This window comes from Aotus nancymaae, unplaced genomic scaffold, assembly GCF_030222135.1.
Source record: "Aotus nancymaae isolate 86718 unplaced genomic scaffold, 86718_ANA_hifiasm-v0.15.2.pri h1tg000040l, whole genome shotgun sequence".
Classification (NCBI taxonomy): domain Eukaryota; kingdom Metazoa; phylum Chordata; class Mammalia; order Primates; family Aotidae; genus Aotus; species Aotus nancymaae.
In genome coordinates, this window is record NW_026988454.1 from 1,712,334 (window position 1) to 1,725,369 (window position 13,036).

Sequence of the window (13,036 nt, forward strand, 5' to 3'; positions counted from 1 at the left end):
CTTAGGCTCTCCGAAGCCACTGCTCTTTGCCTGGTCACTGGTAATAAGCTTGTTCCTGTGGCAGAAGCCGCACTTGCCACCAGTGGGAGGCATCTCTTTGCTCTGAGCTCAGTCCTGCAAAGGGAAGCTGTCAGGCTTGCATTGCTGTCTAGAGAGCAGGGCCATGGGTGGTACTTGGGACCGGAGAAAGGCACAGAAAACAGCCTTGTCCTCAAAAAGAAAGGCAATTTAAAACTTGAATTAGGAAAGCAATGGGGAAGCTTGTTCAGTGTTGAAATGAAGAATGCAAACCCAGTGCTCCCTGCAAGCTTAGAGGAGGGAGGCGAGGGAACCTCCCTGGGGCCCGCAAAGCAGCTTTGCCCCTGGTCCCACCTCACCTGCTCCTGGAGCTCCCCTATTTGCATAAGTGCCAGGGGTAGGGTTAAAAACTCTTTTTCTTTCAAATATTCTGGAGAATGAACTGTAGGTTATGATTCCTGCATTCTAAAAAGTAACCAAACCAAATTTTTTTTTTTAAATCCTTGCTTTCATGACTTCAATGGTGGCATGATAAGAACGGGTTTTTACATGTCTTCCTTTTGGGGGCAGCTGTGACCCAAACCCCCTGGAAGTGAACACAGGCATTCAGCTCCTGCTTGAAGGATTTTGCAGCCTGGCGGCGACCTTCTACCTCCAGAGAAAGCTGAGAATTCTGCTGAGAGAATCTGCAGATCATGGTGATCCATGACGTCGTGAGGCAGTTCAGAGTGACGTCTCACCTGTCACCGGGTCGCAGTTCCCACAGCGTCTTCGCAATGCAGCATGCTAAGCTGCTGGAGAGGCAGTTCTTTTTTTTTCTTTGAGGAAGAGTTTCGCTCTTTGTCGCCCAGGCTGAAGTGTAGTGGTGCGATCTCGGCTCACTAGAACCTCCGCCTCCTGGATTCAAGCGATTCTCTTGCCTCGGCCTTCCGAGCAGCTGGGATTACAGGTGCCTGCCACCACACCCAGATAGTTTTAGTAGAGATAGGGTTTCACCATATAGGTTAGGCTGGTCTCGAACTCCTGACCTCAGGTAATCCACCTGCTTCTTCCTCCCAAAGTGCTGGGATTACAGATGTGAGCCACCACACCCAGCCTGGAGAGGCAGTTCTAAAAATGAAATGACGGGCACACAAGATGCCCACTGGGTTAGTATTAAAGACCCAGCGCCTGCGTTGGCTCAAGGTGACACTGTTGTTTTGGAACTTATTCCACTGCATTAAAATTGATTCTTAAACAACAAGAATGACAGCAGAGAGGGAGAGGGCGCTGCATGGTGCCCGGGAGTAGAGATCCCTGTTGCAGACCAACAAGCCGGTCACTCATTACCAAAATCATTTTTGCATCTTGGCTGTATTTTGTTGCTCATCTCAAGGTCTCGTTCCCTGTGCTGGGTACTCCACGTGCCACTCGGGCAGCACTGGCTGCAGGAATCCGCAGTACCTGGCACCGTGGGGGAGCGTGGCAAACACTGGTAGGATGGAGTTTTTTTCCGTTCTTTTCAAAAACAAAAGTGGAATTCTCTTTTCTAAACAGATAAGCATGAGCATTAGCCGTGACGATCACTCATCTCATCTTGAAGGCCTGACATACAAGAGAGAACAGTGTTCATGTGTCAAGACTTATGCGAAATTTGACATCATTTAAACCAAATCTTAGCTGGCAGCTGGCCCAGGCAGGACCGGTCTTCAGTTCAGACTTGAGTGGAATGGGGTTTCCTCTGCTCTTTGAGTTTATACAGTCATACATCTTATGGGTTAGGGGTTGAGTGCAGAGGTCTAGGAAGTACGTGCCCGTTCAGGATATTCCAAAGGCTGGACGGTCCAAACACAAATCCTTCATGTACGTTGCTTCCTTTTCCTTCAGGGTTCTCCCATTTTGAAAGAGGAAGTTTGTTGTTGTTTGTGAACTCCTGGGCTCAAGCGATCCTCCCCGCTTAGCTTCCCGAATAGCTGGGCCTATAGGCACGCATCACCACACTCATCTAACTTTTATTTTTACTAGACACAGGGTTTTGCTATGTTGCCCAGGCTGGTTGTAAATTCCTGGTCTCAAGAGATCCCCCTCCCTCAGCCTCCCAGTGTGCTGGGATTACAGGTGTGAGCCGGTGCACCTGGCCCTTTGTTTTCTGATTATAAGAATGCCTCATCTTGGGAGCTAACAGTCAGCTTCACCGTAATGGAATGGGTAGATTCATCTGTCAGGCAACCAGAGTCCACCGTGAGCTGAAGCATCTGCCCAAGGCTTCCATCCTCTACGCAGTGACTCAGTGATCGGTTGCCTGGATTGTTCCCCACCAGATGTCCTCAGTTGCCATGGCAGGGAGGGGCAGCTGGAACGATTTGCACCTGCTCTTCATTACCTGGGCCAGGAGGGACTGAGTGGCACACCCCTGCCCTCGCTGGTGTCAGTGCCCCACTTACCTGCATGCAGGATGCAGGGAAAAGGCAGCAACCCTGCCACAAACACAACTGCCTTTGTTCCATCCCCCTCCTTGTTTTGGGACCCAGGTTCCTCCCTACCAGTGTGGCCTCTTCGGCACTGGGACTCTCACACAGCCTTGCCCAGTTCCTGGACTCCTGGGCAGCACCTACCTCCTCCCTGCACTGTCCTGGCTGGTCCTGATCTGCACACACTGCTAAGAAAGTCAACCTAGGGACATTAGGCACAGGACGGGCTGGAGAAATGAAAGGAGTTGCATCAGATGGAAGCTAAAACCGTGCATGGCATGTGACTTTCCCGTGATTCAAAGCAGAAGATATCAGGAGTTAAGCACTGACGTTTTTCTCTCTGCAAAAATCCTGTCTCTGAACACTGCCTTCACATCTCTACCTGCCTGTCAGGAAGCTCGCCCACTGCACCGAGGGAGCACCCTGAGCAGAGTCCTTCCATGTGCAGTAATTTCCAGGGCTACGGTGGGTCTGCTAGCAACAGCCATAGGACCCTGAGCCCCGAGAAGTGCCTGTGTCTCCCACTGCAGTCCACGTGAGGGTTAAGCCCCAGCCATCACCCCAGGGCTGCACCACAAGCTTGTTTGTCCAGCTTTGGGGACACACACACATATGTACACATACATTCACACACACACGTACATACACACATGCATACACATATGCACACACACATACATACACGTATGCACACACACACACAGACACTCCATACATCTCCCAAAGATGTATATTAACTGTCAGCGATTGTATAGCCTGCAGCCTGGGAGAAGAGGAAACTTCTTTCTAATTGCTTGTGACATCCTGGGACCTAGTTGGGTCCCAGAGGCAGCATTTAATCACACAGGACAATGCTGCACCGTCCTGTGCCCTGGGTAGGGGCGTTTTCCCATGGGCATCGTCTAGAAGATTCTCTGCCTGGGAGGGGCTGTGATTCAATAGTAACAGTGATCAGGACAAATGGCAGGGCAGCACTGGGTCAGGAATCTCTTCAGGGCACGTGATGAGAACGTGACACTGATACTGCAACTCCGGGAATCCACCTGCCTGTGCTGGGACCTTGTGTCTTCCCGGTTCCTCTTTATTTGTGTCTCTAGAATAGATGCTGGTTGATCTTCCTCCGGTAAAGACAGGGGCCAGTTTGCCTGTCCCAGTAGCTCCTGCTCCGAGAGCCCCTGCACTCAATAAGTGTCTAGAGATTGCCCCCCGGGCTGCCAGCAAGTCAAGAGTGTGGAGGTCCCGGCCATGTCCCTCTGCCCATGGCAGGTGAGGCTGCTGCTCCACACGGACGCTCACTTGGGCTTCCTGGAGTCTCCATGGCACTAGACCACCTCAGAGGCATCTAGAGTGGCTGGTCTTTCTGGCTTTTTGAGGCTTAGTAAAGGAGATGTTTTGGGAAGGAGCCACCCCACCTCGGCCCTCCAGCCATACTGTGTGGGCCACACCAGTGTGCCTGTGACATTTCTATCATGCACGCAGATGTTTGCATCTATTGGAAAATACTTTTAGGAAAATCAAGCACTGTCTTCTTCATTTGCATGGAATTTTTTTTTATAAAGGAATTCCAGTTTTGTTTTGTTTACTAAGTTTGTTCAACTATCACGAATGTAAATTTAAACTCAAGCTCTTAATGACCTTTTTTTGTTGGTTTTGCAGTGATGCACATCAGAAAGTATTGTCAAATATCTATATTTAACAGCCAGTTAGAAATGAACTCTTAAGCTACTCACAGCTGAAATTTGAGTGAAGACAGTTCAAATAAGAGCAAGTAGCTTTTCTTGAAAATGGGATAGAGCTCGTTTTGTGTGATTGGTAAACCTTTCAGCACAGTCTCTCGGTAGGGATTTACAGAGGGATTACTTAAACCAAAAGGTCTCCCTTAAAACTTGTTTGTTTTTCTAAACAGCTGGTCTTCAAAACAAGGTGGTGGTATTACTCCTGATACAAAATGAAAGTTAAGGATACCAGAGGGGACGCGTCTTCATACAGACACGTGGCGGTGTTCACCGCAAGGCCAGAGTGACTTAGAGTGTTTCCCGGCAGCCTCGATGTTGGGGAAAATTGTACACGTTCCTACAGTGCACGTTCCTTGTGTATCCCCTTGTCAAACCCAATAAGGAGAGCGAGTTTGAGGTCTTACGGTTTCTGACCTTCCATTTCTCTCACGCAGGTGTTCCTGGTGAGGAAGGTGAAGGGGTCCGATGCCGGGCAGCTCTATGCCATGAAGGTCCTTAAGAAAGCCACCCTAAAAGGTAAGGGCTTCAGGAGGGCCGGCCGCTTCTGACGCAGGTAACTGGAATTTCTACTTCATTATTTGAGGAAATACTCATTCCATTTAATGTTCACGATTTCTGAAGACGTCTCTGAACGGGCGCGTTACTCTCTGATTGATAATAAACAGTATAAACATGTCCATGAGTATTTAGAATATCACTGCAGAGTTCTCACAATTGTCAGAGAAGAGCTGTATTGCGTAAATACCATTCTCCCACGTGTGTGCTGCCGTGAGTGGCACTGGGAAGACAGCAGCCGGATGGGAGCAGGCCGTTGGACTGGCGGTGGCACAGCAAACCAGCCTCGATTCCGGCAGGCTGGCGGCCTTGCTCGGTTTTAAATGAAACGTGACTCACGGTTGCGTCATATTATTCCCCTTTTTTGACTCAGTGGCTGGGCGTTAGAAATATAGCCCAACTGTCATTCTAAGTTTTAAGGGAGATCCTTTTATTTATTTTAAATATCCCTCTGTAAATCCCTACCAAGAGACCGCGCTGAAAAGTATTACAAATCACACAAAATGGGCTCTATCCGATTTTCAAGAAAAGCTACTTTTTGTTATTTGAACTGTCTTCACCCAAATTTTAGCTGTGAGTAGCTTAAGAGTTCATTTCTAACTGGCTGTTAAATATATTTACAAATATTTGACATTTCTGCCCAGCTCCTCTGCACGTCTGTCCTGCACGAGAGGTGTAAGCACCCAGCACAGCATTAGTCAGGATGTGATCCAAAATCTCTGTTCCAAGCTCACGGTCATTGAGTCAGTCATTAGCTGGGCACCTCCTGTATCTGTTCTGATCACCTCCTATCCACTCCGTTGGTGAGAGAGGGAACTTCCCCCTGTTCTAAATAGCACAAGATGATTGAACACACAGCCCCGGGCCCTGGACAGGTGACATGACAGCAGCTTGTTAGTTACATAAGCTTGCCCCCTGGGAAGGAGGGCACCCCGGGCCACACAGGGCCCCACAGGGGCTGCACTTAGGCGCCGAGACCATGACAGGCTTCCTAGGAACAGGAGGTGAAGTGGCCCCTGGTTCCTGCAGAAGGTGTGTCTGGCTTGTTGGAACGATTCTGTGGGCTGGCAGGGAACTGAAGCCTTTTAGGGTGGGTGCTGGCTGGGAGCAGCTGATCCAGCCTCTGGGGAAACCAGCAGGACAGGGAGCATTCCTCTCTGGGTGGGATCACAGGTGGCAGAGCAGGGAGCTCATGTCGAGGCCTTGGGTTCCCCTGGGGCTCCGAGATGTCAAGGCAGCACTTGAATTTCTAGATCTTGCAACAGTGTCCCCAGCAACTGCAGGCAGGCGAGCAGTTCAGGTATGTCATTCTCTGCCTTCAAGTCACTCGCCTTCTAGCCGAGGAAGTAAGATATATATTGGGAAGGACCTGTCACCTACAACAAGGACAGAAAATACATAGACCAAATGTGTATAGACTTTAAAGCACTTAGGTATTCAAAGGAGGAAGAGCATTCTTCCACAGGAGGTAGTCCAGGCGGGAGTTAGAAAGTACGTGGGACTCCAGGCTTAAAGAGGGGGGTGAAAGTTTCTATAGGGGAAAGAAATCTGGGTGACATTTGTCAGTACAACTAATGGTAAGAAAATGCAGACACGGGCCACTTTGGCTAGACTTGATTAGAATTATCTGTGTGTGTTTGGGGGTGGGGAGGGCGCTGTCATAAATACAGATCCAGGCCCCACTCCCGACTTATCGAATCATCATTTCTTAGAAACAAGGCCTAGAATATGACTTTTCAAACAAGATGTCCCAGTAATTCTTATGTACACAGAGGTCTTCGGTGGGGCATTCTAGTTTATTGCAGGCACTTGAATTTGCAGTTCAGTGTTATCAAAGTAACATAATTTAAGCCATAATTTAGGTATAATAATATTTCTAAAACTGTTTGTCATTTGAACATTATCCACTATTTCAAGATCCTCAAAACATATTCAAGAATGGTTCTGTGTTGATGAGAAAATGTACAGAAAACAGAGCAGGTTTTGACCTTGTAACCCTAACTTTTAATAAAATAATGTCTCCAGTTACAATTACCTCTTCAAAACGGGAAGTTAAACTAGACATTGGCTCGCTTAGGATCATCCGAGTGCCCACACAGTGAACTGCTCCTGCAGGTTCTCCAAAGGTCAGCCACGGATTACCACGTGACCCGGCTGGTCCACGCGTAGGTGGTTAACCAAGAGAAATGAACACACGTGTCTACACAGAAACTACTACAGGGATGTCCACAGCAGTAGCCAATTCACAGTAGCCACAAAAGGGAAAGAGCTCCAATGTCCACCATCCGGGAAATGGGAAAATGAAGCGTCTGGCTCCACAGAGGAATATTTGGCAATAGAAAGAGAGTCCTGGCGCACGCTCCAGCATGGCTGAAGCCTGAGAAGAGCGTGCTCCGTGACAGCAGCCAGGCACCAAGCCCACGGGTTAAGATTCCATTCATATGAAAGTCCAGGACAGGCGGGTCCTAGAGGCAGACGGTAGATGAGTGGTTTCCTAGGCTCGGGAGTTGGGGGGCGGGAGTGAGTGCTGACAGGTCCGGAGCTGCTTTTGGGGTGATTAAAATCCTTTAAAACCCACTGTGGGGATGGTCGCACAACTCTGTGAATATCCTAAAAACCATTGAATTGCGCACTTTAAATGGACAAATCATATGGAATGTGAATCATATCTCCAAAAAGCTGTTATTGCTCAGATGAATGGCTGCTAGAGAATACAGTCAATTCCTAAAACCCACCCTTTCATCCTCAAGGCATTGAGATTTGCTCTCAAACACAGATGAGGCGTCCTCCTGTGGTTTAGGATAAAGGCAGGTAGAAGCAGGAAGCTCTCTAGCCTGTCCTCGGCCATACACTGTCCTACTGTCCATCAGCTGGTTCCATGTTCACCTCTCCAGGGCACCAGGAGTGACCGGAAATAGCTCCTTCTCTCCTTCAAGCGTAATGGTTCCTTCCTTCCCTTCAAAGTTGGTCTCACCCTGCCCCACCCCTGAAGGAAAGGGAGGAAAGCTGGAATCCGTGCCTGTTCACCCTGCTCTGGAGGAGTGCAGTGGACTGGAGGAGCGGGAAGCTGCTCTCTGTTGAAGCCATTGCTAAGCCTGGACCCCATCAGGGCTGACCTGGACCTCTCAGCTCAAGTGCAGAACTCTCCATCTCGATGACTTCACTCTCCTTGATGCAGGTGTCGCCGGCTGTTTATAATCCAATTCGTGGTGTCCTTGAGGAACGGCTCCTGATCCCCTGTTACATGGAACAGGCTGGATATAAAACTCTGTGTACAGAGTGATCATGGGATTGTTCCATGGAAGAGGGACTGGAGCAGTAGTGAGGTGTGTGGATTTGTGTGTGCACACGAGATAGACACTATGCCAGGAGCAAACAGGCCAAGGTGAAGGCCTGAGTTACAGGATTAGGCTGGCTGCTGTCCTCTTCCCCGTACTCTGTTACTGCAAGTTTTCAACAAAAATAAAATATATCTGACTTTTGGTAATACAAAGTTATTTTTAAAACATTTTGGAACAATATGCTTGAGTAAGTAAAATCATTTTTATACTGTGAAAATAAGCCATGTGGCTGGGTGCGGTGGTCACACCTGTAATCCCGGAACTTTGTGTGGTGAAGGTGGGAAGATTGCTTGAGCCCAGGAGTTCAAGACCTAGGCAACACATTAAGACCCCATCTCTACAAAAAAATTTTAAAAATCAAAAAATTAACTGGGTATGGTGGCACACACCTGTAGTCCCAGCTGCTTGGGAGGCTGAGGTGGGAGGATCGCTTAAGCCCAAGAGTTCAAGGCTTCAGTGAGCCGTGATTGTGCCACTGCACTCTAGCCTGGGTGACAGAGCAAGACCCTGTCCCAAAAAAAAGAGCCACATAAACATAGAAGAACAGAAAAATTTTTTGTTTCCTTGTGCCCCTTAAAAGTCAGGTTTAAAACGAATCGCTATTTTACATCTTATACTGTTTCAGCTTTCCATAATGATCCATCACTAAAACATAGATATTTTTTCCAAAAATGTTATTGGAATTTATTTTCTGAAGAGAAAATAGAAAAGCTTTGCAAATAATACTTTGCATACCTCAAAGTAGGTTAGGTCCCTGGAGCTAAGCATGACCCAGCAGAGTTATGTGGAGAGGAGACTTGGTCCTAACCAGCACTAACTGGTCCTAACTAGCACTTAGCCTGGTAAGGACACCTCCTGGCCCAAAACCTTAGTTTCTTGTTTCTTTCTCATCTGTGAAAGAAGACAGTTGACTGGAAGGGACACCCACATCTGTCTCAGCCCTAACACCTCTGCATTTCGTTAGCCCAAGTTGTTCAAGTATCTCCTAACCCATTCCCTACCCTCATAATATCCCTGGTTTGTGAGATCATTAATAATCCTGAAGAATGTCAAGGAGAGAAAAGGAGCACGTGGTAACAGCCCCAGGGATGTGCTCCATGTGCTGACAGCAAAACTCCAAAGCCCAGGCAGCTGCCCAGGGAAGATTCCAGGCACTTGAATAGTAAAATGTTTTGAAAAAGAAAAATGCAGGGGGGTGGGAGACCTATAGAGTCATTTTGAAACTGCAGCCTTTCTCCAAACCGTGGCTGACTGTCCTGTGCAGGGAAGTGAGGGTTGTCAGTGGGATTCCTTCCAGCCCGCCTGGAGGATAATGGCTTCTGACAGCTCCATTTGATCTTCAAACACGTTTGGAGTGCTGGGCACCCACCTCCTTCCTTTAGAGAGGTGTCGGATCATTTCTGAGGGAGGTCGTCTGCTCAGCCACTGAGGGGGCCGCTCTGCAGGGGTGAGGGGGCCGCTCTGCATGGGTGAGGGGGCCGTTCTGCAGGGGTGAGGGGACCGCTCTGCAGGGGTGAGGGCGCCGCTCTGCAGGGGTGAGGGCGCCGCTCTGCAGGGGTGAGGGGACCGTTCTGCAGGGGTGAGGGGACCGTTCTGCAGGGGTGAGGGGGCCGCTCTGCAGGGGCGAGGGGGCCGCTCTGCAGGGGCGAGGGGGCCGCTCTGCAGGGGCGAGGGCGCCGTTCTGCAGGGGCGAGGGGGCCGCTCTGCAGGGGCGAGGGGGGCCGCTCTGCAGGGGCGAGGGCGCCGTTCTGCAGGGGCGAGGGGGCCGCTCTGCAGGGGCGAGGGCGCCGCTCTGCAGGGGCGAGGGCGCCGCTCTGCAGGGGCGAGGGGGCCGCTCTGCAGGGGTGAGGGGGCCGTTCTGCAGGGGTGAGGGGGCCGCTCTGCAGGGGCGAGGGCACCGTTCTGCAGGGGTGAGGGGGCCGCTCTGCAGAGGTGAGGGGGCCGCCCTGCAGGGGTGTGCTCGCAGCCTTGCTCCTCCCCGCCTCTTACCCAGCAGTGCTGCCTGTTGCCTGGGTACCTAAGGATGCCTTAAACACCCTCCACTTCTTTAACTTGACCAAGTTTCCATATTCATGACCAACCTGGAGTTCCTACAGGGAACAATTCTATGTAATGCATTCCACATAAAATGAATTCCAAAAGGTAATATCCCCACTTAGAATTGTAAAAGAATGTATTGCAAAGAAACATATTCCCAACTGTGAGACCAAGTGAGACCACGAACAAAGCAAGCCTGATCTTCATCAAACAGGGCTGGCCACTCACCTGCAGGGATGGCCTGTATTGTAGGGAGCAGTAGTTCTTGTCCTCAACTGCAAGCTGGAATTGCCTGGAGAACTGTCTCAAAATGCTGATGCCTGGGGCCCCTCTGGGAGATGCTAAGTTAGTTGGTCTGAGCATGAGAATTCAAGAAAGCTGCCTCCCCAAGGTTCTCTGGGGTGCTGCCAACGTGGAGAATCCCTGATAACGGGGGCCAGGCACACAAAATCCAGACTCTGGAGCCGAGTCCAGCTCTAACCCCATGAGCTGTATCATCTCGGGGCACCTCTCCTGGCCTCAGTTTCCCCCTGCTTAAAGTGGGATAGTATGTATTCATAGATACCTGCCCCACAGCATCGCTGATGTGAGGCTCCCATGTTAGAGTGTGCAGGGTGCTGCCAGCCCAAGCACAGGCTCAGGAAGTGGACGCTGTGTTCACCTTCAGCCCTTTTCTCCGTGAATACTGCACGGCTTTGGAGCTGTGTTAGGACTTTTCTTGTTGAGCTTTCGTTTAGGTCTGCTGAGTAGGGTGTGGGGAGAAAGTTGGATGCCACCTGGCTAGAAGGAATTATGTCATGGTTCAGCTGTAATACCTCCACTTACCATGTGAAATGCCTGTGATCACGTTCATGACTAAAGGTGGCCAGTGCCTGCGTGGAGAACACAGACGCGCCCTTCTGCAGAAGGGCTCTCCGTGCACAGTCCCTCATCTTGGTGGGCGCTCTCCACAATGTAGAATGAGCTGTTGATGTGAAATATTTCTTGGTAATGATGATTTTTCTGATAGGACTGCACCTGCTTTTCATGCCTAACTAGTTCTCAAGCATTTTCCCTGCAAGTCAGCTTTCTCCACCTAGAGGAGATATGCATTCCCTTCTTGGAAGGAAATAAGCTGTGTTCAGTTGTTTGTAAAGGAGAAAATAAAATCATTCCAGCAGGATCTCTGTGTTTAAGCAAGTCGAGTCACTGATGCTTATGCTGGTGTTGTGTTTTTCGAGGGCTGTGTGGTAGGTCACTCTTGTGGCACCCATGGCAGCCAGGAGATGGGAATGGGCCCGGACAGCACAGTCCAGGCTCGATGACTTGTCAAAGCTCCCTCTGTCCTTCCTGTAAGCAGTGCAGCACTTCCTGCAAGCTGGGATCACTGCAGAGGCACTGGGAACGCAGGGCTGTGCGTAGTGACCAGCACAGGCAGGTATCAATGACAGCATCTTGAAATAGAACCTCCTTGGAGCCTGCCTGGCTCCAAACCCCAGAATGTTATTTTCAGCACCTCTTTATTTGTTTTCCTCTCTTATGCTGAGAGGCTTCGTTAGAAGGCACTGAGTCACTCAGAAACTCCGCTCCGATCAATCTGTTAGCTTGAACAGACTATATTTCCACAATATGCTAATTCATTTATGTCATTTGATTCCCATTTTGATGATTTCAGATTCCCAGGGGAAAAAAAAAAGCAAGGAAGAATCCAAGTACAATTTTGCCCTCTCTTAGGAGGGGAGGACTGGTATCATTATTATTATTATTATATTTTTATAAATCATCATCTCTATTTATAAATGATGAAACTAAGGCACAAAGCAGCAGAGTTACTCAAAAGCATTGTTTGGAGGTGGTGACAGTCAGAGTCCTGTGCTTGTCCCAGGATAACTCCCTGGCTCCCCAGGCCTCCCTGGGCCAACACCGTCCTCACCAGATGACAGCCTCTCTGCATTTCCTCAGCAAGAAGCCACATTCCTGCTCGTTGTACTTGAGGTGTTTACTCTTCAAGGGATTTATTTCTCATTTAATTGCATAAGATGACAAGCAAAATGAAAATGACTCCTTCTTAATCCATCTTTGACTTCCGTCTTTCTGAAGCCCTTTGTAAGGTACGATCTCACTCTACCGCTTGCGTTTCAGACAGACATCACCCTTACCTAACAGGTAGCTGATTTAGTACAGATCCGCCCGCCTGTGTGCATAGAGCCCTCTATGTGCTTATTGCCAGAGTTGCATTTCTGGAATTATAGATATTCGGAAAGCAGGAAACAGACTTTTTCCATTACGTGTCACCTTTAATACCTATGCAGTGTAAGTATTTAAGAGTAATGGGCTTAAGATTTATCTGCGCAAAGATTCTCTACTAAGGAAGTCAGTTAAGTAACCATATCAATCTTTTTAATGCTTCAGTATAGAAGAATAAAAAGACACCTCTTGAGGAGTCATACCCATTATGGTAATCAGCGTGGTTAACTTTTATTATTCTTATTTGCGGTTTTCTTCTCTTCCTTGATTTGTGAAATAATTAACTATAAAAAGTTTGTCCCCCAAAAGTTTAGCAACATAGAGGCTCATGGAAATCCATTTTTTTACTGTGAATTAAACCTTTGAAAGCTAGAAGATATTGTGGGAAGAAGGACTTTTATTTTGCATCTGGGAAGCCACGCAGGATATAATTTCAGGCTCAATAGCCTTTTTGTGAGTAAAGAAAGGAAGTCTCAGGCAATGGCCACCCATGGGGGAGACTGAGCTCAGCACAGCCCACACTCTCCAGTGCTGGTAAGTCTCAGGCTTAAGTGTGTCTGTCAGCTCAGTCTTCCAGATCCCTGCAGTTGTGCTGCATCAAACCGAAGCATCATCGAGTCTCGAACTGCCAGGACTTCAGGTCACCAAGGCCGTCGAATGTGCTCAGCCCCCC

At 49.0% G+C, this 13,036-nt stretch overlaps 1 protein-coding gene across 6 annotated transcripts in view; it reads left to right on the top strand.

Moving 5' to 3' along the window:
• RPS6KA2 (ribosomal protein S6 kinase A2) overlaps positions 1–13,036 on the top strand; it is a 457,314-nt gene that overhangs the window by 329,024 nt on the left and 115,254 nt on the right. For all 6 annotated transcript variants that reach the window (XM_064360463.1, XM_064360465.1, XM_064360467.1 and 3 more), the window contains one exon: positions 4,639–4,720. In XM_064360463.1, the coding sequence (XP_064216533.1) occupies positions 4,639–4,720 (82 nt within the window). The remainder of the gene's footprint in view (positions 1–4,638; positions 4,721–13,036) is intronic.